Below are 11155 nucleotides of genomic sequence, written 5' to 3'. Positions count from 1 at the left end.
AGAAAACCCTCGTCTGTTCAGAGATGGCTTCCCTCACTCCTCTTTCAAACCATCCTTCTTCTCTGTCCAGAATGTGTACATTTTTTTCCTCAAAAGATGGCTCTTTCTCTTTGAGATGCAGGTAGACCACAGAGGCTTGACCTGAAGATGTGTCGAGGCAGTCACTGTTGTGCCATGCGCCTGCAAACCTTAGCCAACCTTAGCCTCTAAGAAATATACAAGGCATAGCCACCTTGCTTTCAGATGGGTCCGTGACAATCATTACATCCGAAGGGGATACTAACAAAGGTGATACCACCCAAACGACCATCGAGGCCCCACTCCATTGTAGCTTAACAATCGTCATTTGACACCACTAAAGAGCCACCCATTCCTGTCTGGATCTGTCTCCTCCTTTAGAGGATGAATAGATTGGATATTGCACCAGGCTTGATTGCATGATTCATGGATATCCACTATGTTTTCAGTGTGCCGCGGGAGCTGACAGTGCACTGACGGCTTGTGAGTGCATTTTGGGCTGGGCGGACATCTCAGCTGCACCCGCTGCTGCTCAGTGAGATCACAAACTGCAGAACATTAAGTGATTTCACTTTTAAAACTCTCCAATGACGACATAAAAAGTCGCTAGAAAAAAATGTCGCCAAAAGGGTTTCCATTGTGGCCAGATTTGGCGACAAAATCGCCACACTGGCAACACTGGTGATCGGAATGACACTCAGAACATTACAACAAAGTCCGTATTATAAGTGTATGTGTAAACCGAAATACAAAGAAAAACAATACGTAGATATTCTTATCACTCACTTTGTAACTCTTAATGCGGAAGTACAATGTGCTGCATGTACTGTAAGTATGCTCGAAAATCCCAGAAAATACACTCAAAGCATGCAAATTCAACTTAAATGACGTATCTTTGAACGCAACACCACAATGCGCATAATGACACGGTTAAAGTATGATTCAAATGCTCTACTACTATCAAAGAAACTAGTGTTAGGTAAATACATTTTCAGACATGTGTGTTGTCTTTTAACTTAATTTAAATTTTCCGTTAATTTGGAGCTGTTAATACATACAAATATACAGTGGTGTGAAAAAGTGTTTGCCCCCTTCCTTTTTTTGCACGTGAGTCACACTTAAATGTTTCATATTAGTCAATGACAACACAAATGGACACAAAATGCAGTTTTTAAATTAAACTTTTTATTATTAAGGGAGAAAAAAAATCCAAACCAACATGGCCTTGTGTGAAAAAGTGATTGCCCCCCCTGTTAAAAAATAACTGAAATTAACTGAGATTAATTATTCTGGAAAAGGTTATAGAAACAATTGCTGAAGCTTTGGGACTCCAGCAAACCACAGTGAGAGCCATTATCCACAAATGGTGAAAACAAGGGACAGTGGTGAACCTTCCCAGGAGGGGCTGCCCTACCAAAAAAGAGGGTAGCGACAATTCAACCAAGAGGTCACAAAGGACACCACAACAACATCTGAACAACTGCAGGGCTCACTTGCCTCAGTTAAGGTCAGTGTTCATGACTCCACCATAAGAAAGACACTGGGCAAAAATGACCTACATGTAGGGTTCCAAGATGAAAAGCACTGCTGAACAAAAAGAACATTCTTGTGGCATAATTGGCATCTCAATTATGCCACAAAACATCTGGTTGATTCCCAAGACCTTAGGGAAAATACTCTGAAAAAGTTGAGCTTTTTGGAAGGTGTGTGTCCCATTACATCTGGCAAAAAATTAACTCTGCATTTCAGAAAAAATACACGTCATACTAACAGTAAAATATGGTGGTGGTAGTGTGATGGTCTCGGGTTGTTTTGCTGCTTCAGGACCTGGAAGACTTGCTGTTATAAATGGAACCATGAATTCTGCCGTCTACCAAAAAATCCTGAAGTAGAATGTCCGGGCATCTGTTGGTGACCTCAAGCTGAAACAAACTGAATCTTATTGAGATGCTGTGGGATGACCTTAAAAAGGCGGTTCATGCTCGAAAACCCTCCAATGTGGCTGAATGAGAATAAGTGTGACAAACATGCAAAAAATTAAGAAATCAGGAAGGGACAAACCACTGTATATAATCCTGTCGTGTAATTTATCTTTCAATAAAATACAGTAAAACGGGCATGTTTCACACATACTTGCAAATTGTGATTAATCATGATCTATTAATTTGAAAACTGTGATTAATGTGATTAAAAATTTCAATATATTATATTCTGACTTAATCAGAATATAAAACCATATTCAATACAGCAGATTCCAATTTGAGTTACATCTCATTATAGGTCAGGAAATTCAGGTCCTGTTCTTCAATGCCTTTGGTCACATGACAAAACACCAGTGACACCAGTGTGAACGCTAAGGTAAACGCACCAAAGTGCACACCAAGTATCTGTTTGAACATTGTCGGCACCACAAGTGTGAATGCAGCCTAAAAGAAATGAACTGCGCCAGAGTTCGCATGGAAGGGGACCGAGACCTGCTTTTTTGGCACATTCACACTGGATCAAAAAAACTGAACAAATCCTGGCATGTGCAAAAAAGACATTTTTGTGGTGTCTATTGTGTGTTCCCAGGCTCATGTGTTCACCTGCTGCTGGCCTGCCTGTCGTGCCGATGCTCTGCTCTGCTGCTGGCCCTGCTGGAGGCCTGCTCCTCCTGCTCGCTCGCCCTCTGCTTGCCCTGCTGCCACGCCTGCGCCCGTTGTTGCGCCTCCGTGCGCGAGGCGCCCGTGGAGGAGCTCAACTGCAACGCCCACTGCCACGCTGTCCTCTTCCAGTCCTGCTGCGAGCAAACAGAGTGTCTGGAGTTTTGCCTGGAGTGCTGCCAGATATGTCATCGCAATTAGTTACTGTATTTTACTGGTTTTCAACAAGTTTAAATAAGTCCCCCATACACTCCTGTCTCCAACAGAGTGTCTCCAAGAAGTGCTGTTGCACTTTTTGGACTGTATATACACTTAATGCAGTGGGTTTCAATTATTTTCTGTCATGCCCCCACTGGGGAACAGAAATACTATTGAGAAACTGATAATATCTATTTATTTATCTGTACTCTACAGACTGAACTCGAAACTGAAACCAGCGAAATCCAAAAAGATGGAGAGCAGTGAAGCATCCAAGTGTGTTCAAGAGTCAAATTGCATGCTGAGTACGATAAATTCATACATGTTGGCAGGTCTGCACTAATACTGAAAGTCCTCCCTGCCTCTCACATCCCCCCTGACAGTTCACCACGATCTCCCAGGGGGTCCGCCCTTCTATTTGAGAAGCACTGAATATATCACATGCAAAATATCACGTTTGGTGTTCTTAAACAGGCCCTGGGCACACGTGATTAAAACGGAAATTTTGCATAATAGGGAACATTTAGGACATTTAATTGTCTAATAAAATAACTGCGAGTGAATACCGAATCAAGTTGGCAAAGAAGCATATTAATGCATAATTGGTTATTTATATACAGTATTTACTTGTTCCATGGCTTGGACAGTTGTGGCACCATTATGTTAGAAAAATGTGTAGCTTGTCAGGCAGTAACAAAAAGAAAATGCAAAATAAAGATAATTTGGGTCCAAACTACATGTAAAGGTGATGTTTTATCAGCTCATTTCAACTGTGATGACAGTATAGGCAAATTTGATTAGTCTCCTGTGAGATTTTGGGAAGGGGGGACGATAGAAACGAAACAGCAGGTAGCTTTTGATGTATGAAAATAAATGTGTCAAGGCCATTTAGCTGTCAGTTAAGTCTCTTTGGACTCATCAACAAGCAGTGTGTTACTCAGGGAAAAATAATAACGTTAGCACATTCAAATCCATTTAATTACTCTGACCCGCATGCACGGGGCCTTCCTGGTTTGTTAGCTCAGAGCAAAGTGTCTTGTTATAATATGGCGGCTTTGACTTCCACGCAAACAGCCGAGGAACAGGGGGCAACACGGCGCCTGTCATCTCTTCCTTGAATCCCTTCACGTGTTTGTCTTATACAGAAAAAGCTTTAGAACATAAAAGAAGGCTTTAGGCTCGCTAGATCTCACCGAGATGGAAGTCGGCTTCTTTTAAAAGCACGTCGAGCGGCATGACAGCAGAGAAGCAGCGTAAACAGCCCAAAATAAAACAAGAGCGCGCGTAACGACATCGTTGTCAATCTGTCTGCCGGGGGAGCCGGGAGGCCTGTGTAAATGGCGTTTATTTAAGACACTTGTTATTCTGCTGCTGACAAGAAGCAATGGTGACGCCTCATTTGGACCACGGCGTGCGTACGCCAACAAATAAACTCCACTTGTCCGCCTCGATTTGTTACACCTCTTTCCCCACTGGTCATCCATGACCTCATATGCTGATTCTAGTGAGTCTTCTATTTTTTATCGTGTTCCTTTAACTGCCAAGTCGCCAATAATCGCGGGGTGCACGGTCTACAAAAGCGAACAACTAGCGGCGGTTCAAAAACATTTGTCATGAACAGCTGTGGCTTTGTGCAACCTCCTAATGTAGTTTTGATGTAGGTTCGATCCTCCGTCTTTCCATGATCATGTCGAAGTATCCTTGGGCAAGATACTGAACCCCCAGTTGCTCCTGATGCTGCGTCATCAGTAGGTAAAAGTGCTAACAGTGTCAAAGCGCTTTGAGTGCTTTGGAGGTGGAAAAGCGCCATACAAGTGAAAGACCGTTTACCATTTGATGGCAGTAGCTACATTCGAAATATCACGAGTGGTCAGCGCCACAGCAACTTCATCTGCCCCTGCATGTGCCCTTAAAATGTTGGTTGCCGTTGTTTACTATGAACTCATCAGTGGTATTAATGCTGGCTGAGCTCCTTACCGCTATTACAACATTGGTTCTGTTGCTGTTGAGTTGTGCAATACACTTGTTAATAAATGACCATGTGGTCAAAGAGAGCGTCTTCTTCTCCACCTTTTCATGCACTAAAAGGTATTGTATTGTAATGAGTGTTCTAATTTTGACCATTATAGCATGCTTCCAATTAACACCCTGTAAAGCATTTCATTGGTTATGACTGCCGGGGCGCTGTAATGCTACCTCTGTCCACCAGAGGAAGGTTGACATCATTGCAGCGCCCCCCCAGTCATAACTGATGAAATGCTTTGCTGGGACAAAATGCATTATGGGAAAAAGTTAAAATAGTTGTTTTTTATTTTTATTTTAAACCCGTATTGGTACTTGTACATTTCTTAGATATCTTTTGAGTATTAAGTTGCTGTGTGATGACTTTAGCGTTCTTTGTAGGATGATACTGTGAGTGAGACTGTTGACTAATGACCTCCTGGGATTTCCAATGGGCTGACAAGCTGGTCGAGAGTTTTTTTCATAGCTCGTGTTTGGCTGCTGTCAAATAAAAAACTAGCTGGTCCTCACAGACTCGTGTGCACCACAATATGCCATTTTATGGTGTGGACATGCAGCATATATGTACAAATCTGATTTTCTCTCTAACTATACACCGGAAATTAAGGTAAGTAGCAAATGTACGACATGGACCCTCTAAAGTCTAACCTGAAGGAGTTCAAGTGAGGCAGTCTCCAGTAAACAACCTGCAAACGTAGATTAGAATAAAATGAACAGAGACAAACGTTCCTACTGCTAAGCATCATTGCTCGGTTAAAGCAGCAGTAAAAAGTTTGATAAATGCATTCACACATGTCAAGACTTCCAAATAAAATTGCCCCTGTTGACAATTTTGTCTTTTTTTTTTTTTTTACTAGGTATCACACACAACAGACGACCCGACTAGGAGACGTTTGTTTCTAACCGTCAGAACTTCTCAAAAACAGTCCTTTCAACTCATTTCCTTCTTTAATTCACAACGTGTCTATTTGTATGCTTGCCTGCACGTTCATGTGATGCTTGTAACCTCCTCAATCAAAACAAGCTCTACGTGTCTTACATCTATGAAGTGGCATCTATTGGGAAGGGGGAGGGGGGGAAAAGAGAAACAATAACATTTAATAGTCAAGTCTGTCAGATGTGCCCATCTGCTGTAAAGCAAACCAAAATAAAATGTGACCACATTTGAATATCTAACATTTGAGGCTGACGCACCGAGGTGGGGTGGGGGGGATCAAAGCCGGGAAAAGACGCACATTGTCTCATTTGAATAAGTGAGGGGAATAGTTTCTTAACCGACGCATACGTTCTTGCTTTTACAATATTTCTGAAATATATCAAAACACAACTAATGAGGGGCAGGTATGATATGAAATATTGATGAAAATGTGTTGTTTTTTTTCTTAAAAGGAAAACGAGACACCTGCAATCTAGAGCAAAGTTATAAACCAAGTCATTCAGGCCGTGTCGTAAATATTTATGTTCTCTTAAAAACCAGAAGAATTATTTGTTTCTAAATTGCATGTTCTGTGGTGATACATAATACAATAGTAATGAAACTGGCATTTTAAACCAGTGAATAGGCCCATTTGTATTGGTTTTGTCAGGTCATGGTTGCTGTTTTATATACAGGCTTGTGTTGATACACAGTATTCATTATGATTTATTGTTCCTATAGTATATATATAGTTTTGTTTTTACCAAACATTTAATTCCTATGCTTAAAAATCCTTAAAAGTTAAATACGTCTCAGCTGCTATGATTACAAATCTATTTTTTGTTTTGTTTGAACATGGACAAACATATAATAAAGAAATGAGCAATTTTTGATTGGATTTGTCAGTTCAAGGTTGCTGTTTTACAGATTTATTTACAGGCTTCTGTTGATATGCAGCAGTGGTTCCCAAAGTTTTTACAGTGGCGTACCCCTTACGACATTTGACTGCTGCACACTTAAAAAACATAAACCATTTTTACAATTCATTAAATTGAAATATTAAATAGGATTAACTGGTTCATTTTATAGTAAATAACTGTGGTTCGAAAATGTGTATTGTGCAGAGTCAAATTTTGATAAAGGTTGGACATGAGCACTGATAAACAGATAAGATGTGAATTTCTCTTGGAGATGAATAAAGTGTCCAAGTATTCGTCCTACATATCATTATTTCAGCCGGATGTTGGAATCCTTCCCTTTGAATGGGTTGAACTTGAGCTTCACTTTTGTCCGCTTGCTTTAAATCTGCATATTACTTGACTTAATACTGAATTGAAAGGGAACACACATGATAAAGCAGTATCCAAAGTACAAAAATACATACAAGCAGCGATAAAACCTCATTTTCAGGGGAATCTCTCCTGACACGCACATACAGTACATTGACAGGTTTTTACAGTGCAGGGATTGGAACACCAATATAAATTCAACCTTCAAGATTAAAAACTCTTGATACACCAATAATCATCCAACTTACTTACTTATTCATATAACTCACACAGAGAAATGAAGAACGTCATGCTTCCTTCTTTCTGCTACTGCCGTGCGCTGTGCAATGAGACGTAATTGTGAGGGTTAGATGCAAATTGTTTTCCATATTTATTTATTCAAGTACCCCCAATGACAATTGGTGTACCCCTGGTGGTACGTGTACCTCACTTTGGGAACCTAGGATATACAGTATTCATAATCCTATATAGCTTTTAAAAAAAAATGTTTTTAACTGTATTTATGGTAACTACAATAAATTTAGCAAGCAGCAGAGCAAAAAACTGGATGGACAATTTTGCTGTAGTGCAAAAATGCTCTCAAGTTGAAGTTTCATTGATATGATTAAAAATCTATCTTTTTTTTGTTTTATTCTGACATGGACAAATAATACTTTCACCTCTAATAAAACACACCATAAATATACCTAAAACGTAAAGCAAGACAATATTTCACCATTTGATGGCACGTCCCAAATAAGGTAAACTGTATAGTGATACAAACATTACATTGAAAAACAATCAATGAACCAAAGCAGGATGAGAAATAAAACACATGATTACTGCATGTTGCTGATTAAAACTAAGCGAAAAATGCATGCTAAAGATTCCCTTCAATGAGGCAACATACAGCATATGGTGTACATAGTGTACATGTACTGAACAGCCACAACATGACAGTAGATTTATCTCCCATCTAATAAGATCTCTTAATGATTGATATTTATTGTATCTCCTCAGATTGAATGAGAGCATCTAAGAGTGTGGCCGATTACTCCCTGAGTGCTTAAGTGCAATGTGCATTATATTTACGTGTGAATCCCCCTCCATGTGAGGTCAGTCAACTTGTCCCAGTAAGTTCTTTGTCATGTCTACCTCAATCTTTTACTGCTGGGACTATCCCTAGTGGTTCTTAGACCTCATGGTTCTTCTTCAGGACCTCCAAGTACTGCTGCTTTGCTCTGCTAACAGGGTCCAGCTCCATCCTGGAAGCAGAGCCCACTGGAGACATGCGGGCCAAGGAGATGTCAAGTTCCGCTGAGGCTAAAGGTATGAAACAAAACGCGGTCATAAACACAGACACACACACACACACACACACACACACACAAGAATCATAGCATACTAGATGATGTGATGCGTTTCCTCTCACCTTTATTTAGTTCTCTTGATATGCTTCTATCCAACTGACGCTGCATCTGAAGAAAGCAACATCTTGTAAGTTGTGAGTAGTGCAGTATATTGACCTACAATTAATTGGTTTTCGCATATTTTTCTGTATGTGGCCCTCGATGGAAAAAGTGTAGCCATCTCTAGTGTCGGCAAACACTCACATGATTGGTCACTAACATCAGCGATTTGGATGTAAAAAAAAAAAAAAGGTAAAATCTTTTAAAATTGGTGAAAACGTTGACGTACTTATATCTTTCTAAACAGTGACACCTAGTGATTATGTCCCCTGTGTGCAGCCTAATGTACAATTTGTCACAATGGAAGCATTTTCCTTGCGCCTACATCTTTAAGAGACATTGGTCAGTTTAAAATGATCTCCTTTGACCAATCAGAGGCGAGAGTATGAAATGATAACCCTATATGACTCAACAAAGCCCAGCTGTCCCATGAACATGAGCAAGATGCCACGTTAGTATGCGTTCTACAGAAAAACTACATATCTATCTAAGAAATTCAGCTTTGGATACTATTGACAGACATTTCTTTTAAAGGCATCAAAGGTAGGACTAACTTATCTATGGTTGCAATGGCTTTGTCGGCTGCTGGTTTGCTACATACTTAACGCTGATGCTGACTAATCCTGTAGCTAGTTAGCTACCATATGATGGAGCAAATGCGATGCAAACACGTAAGCTCTCAAATTTATGGAGTTATTTGCGACCCCGCATCAGGGGTGTAAAGTTCTGACAGTTTGTTACTCGGCATAGTATGTGTGTACAAGTAGCTTGAGCACCTTGTGCGTGTTAATGTATATATTATTGTGACATACCATGGCTAAGTAGTCCTCCACACTGCTGCCCTGTCCTTCAGCCACAGAAGGGCTGAGCAGTCTTGAGTTATAGCCCATGTATGGACTTCCCAGTATGCTGGCTGCTGAAGTCAGGGAGCCCACACACCCTGGTGGTCCCGTGGAGGCGATGAGAGACCTGCTGTGCTCGTTCACCAACCTGGAACTGGCTTCTGTGAGCTGATGGTTAGTCCTAAAGAAAGATAACAGCACATCGTCTTGAGTTGTCTCGGCCTGAGTTGAGCAGTTTCTTGAGACTGGCTACTTTCAGACCTTTTTAGATCAGCAGACAAGGACTTGCGGAGCTTCTGCTCCTCTCTGTACAGTTCTTTGTATCGCTCCAGTTCAGAACGCGTGGATTCCCTCTGGTTGAGGGTGTCATGTTGGACGTTTCTGGTTCGGGTCAGTTCGCTCTCCAGCTCTTGGATTTTTAAGCGCAGGCTGGCTTCATTAGTGGCTTTAATCTGGTCCTGTGCTTCCTGGGTTGCTGCCTGGGACTGAAACATTGAGTATATAAATTTATGAACACAGTAGTTCTACCCTGACAGTGTCAATCAAAACTATTTTTTTGTTTTTATAAAGGTCTTGCATTGAATCTCATGTGAGGATAGAGATGAACCTAATAAAGTGATTGAACATACAATACAGTACACACAATACAGTAGGGCTGCACAAAAAAACCTTGACGTCTATGCACACTAACATTCAATCGCATTTCTAAAAATGGACAATTTTTACAAACTTGACTTAACAAGCTGCATCACCAACACTGATGTCCTATGAAGAACGGCAGAGAGACCAGTGGAAGTTCCTTGAAAGCAGAACAAGAGAGGAGACTAATAATAATAATGATAATAATAACAAAAAACAGGGATTCTTTAAAACGAACGCAGATGGCCCTGAATACAGTGTGTGTGAAAATCGTCCCTTTTTTGCAGAATAGTGCAGCCCTACATTACAGCACCTTCCTGTGCAACATACTTACCAACAACATTTATCCATTCTGTGGTATCTTACCTGCAAGAAGAGGTTGACTTCCTGTAGTTTGTGTCTTATTTCCTGTCTGGCCTTCTCCTCTATCTCAATACGGTACTGCTCCATCTGCCTCTGTTCCACCTGGGAGGACTCCACTCTGCGTTTAAGGTTCTGTACCTCCTCTTCCAGCAGCCTCCTGTCCAATTGGCCGCCTTGGTACCCTCCCCTCTCCAGTTCCCCATGCAGGTCATTCACCTGGTGATGGTTTTGTTTGCAGGAAGGAATAAGAAACACCTGAGGATGTAGAACTAATGCATGAAATGGACATACCTTTTCCTTCCTTCCTTCAAAACCTCCATCAGTCTGGCTGTGTCTTCCCAGCTCCATCCTGAGACTGCTCATTGGAGAGGAAAAGTCAGCTCCAGCGCCTCTGTCCTGATCCCGCAGCTTCTTCTTAGCAGTCTTAAGTACAGTTCGTAGCCTAAATGAATTAGCATATACTAGTCAGCAAACTATTGCATTCAATGATATTTTGAAGGTGCAAGCTAATAACAAACACTGGAATCCAAAACATAAACACAATACCATTATCTACTCTTAAAAAGCATATGTTTATACCTATACAAACACTAGCCAGGATTGACTGTCTTCTACAGGTGAGACGAGTGCAAGGCAGATATAACGAGTTACCTGTATATTTCTTTTTGAAGCGCCGTGTTTCTCTCCATCTCTTGTTCCAGACGAGAGTCAACAGCCTTCTTCTGCTCTACTGCTTTCTTGGCTTTCTTCTTCTCTATTTCCATCTGGAAGTGAAATT

At 40.9% G+C, this 11155-nt stretch overlaps 1 protein-coding gene across 7 annotated transcripts in view; it reads right to left on the bottom strand.

Moving 5' to 3' along the window:
* Window positions 1-7100: 7100 nt before the first annotated feature.
* Window positions 7101-11155, bottom strand: part of si:ch211-272n13.3 (ankyrin repeat domain-containing protein 26) — a 39567-nt gene continuing 35512 nt past the window's right edge. For all 7 annotated transcript variants that reach the window (XM_054777508.1, XM_054777513.1, XM_054777514.1 and 4 more), the window contains 7 exons: window positions 11029-11141; window positions 10669-10819; window positions 10381-10593; window positions 9637-9860; window positions 9346-9556; window positions 8497-8542; window positions 7101-8387 (listed from right to left, as the gene is read on the bottom strand). In XM_054777508.1, coding sequence (XP_054633483.1) covers window positions 8257-8387; window positions 8497-8542; window positions 9346-9556; window positions 9637-9860; window positions 10381-10593; window positions 10669-10819; window positions 11029-11141 — 1089 coding nt within the window. In that variant the 3' untranslated portion in view covers window positions 7101-8256. The remainder of the gene's footprint in view (window positions 8388-8496; window positions 8543-9345; window positions 9557-9636; window positions 9861-10380; window positions 10594-10668; window positions 10820-11028; window positions 11142-11155) is intronic.

The sequence above is a fragment of the Dunckerocampus dactyliophorus genome, chromosome 5, assembly GCF_027744805.1.
Source record: "Dunckerocampus dactyliophorus isolate RoL2022-P2 chromosome 5, RoL_Ddac_1.1, whole genome shotgun sequence".
Lineage (NCBI taxonomy): Eukaryota > Metazoa > Chordata > Actinopteri > Syngnathiformes > Syngnathidae > Dunckerocampus > Dunckerocampus dactyliophorus.
The sequence above is the reverse complement of the archived record's forward strand: the minus strand, read 5'-3'. Positions and strand labels throughout refer to the sequence as shown.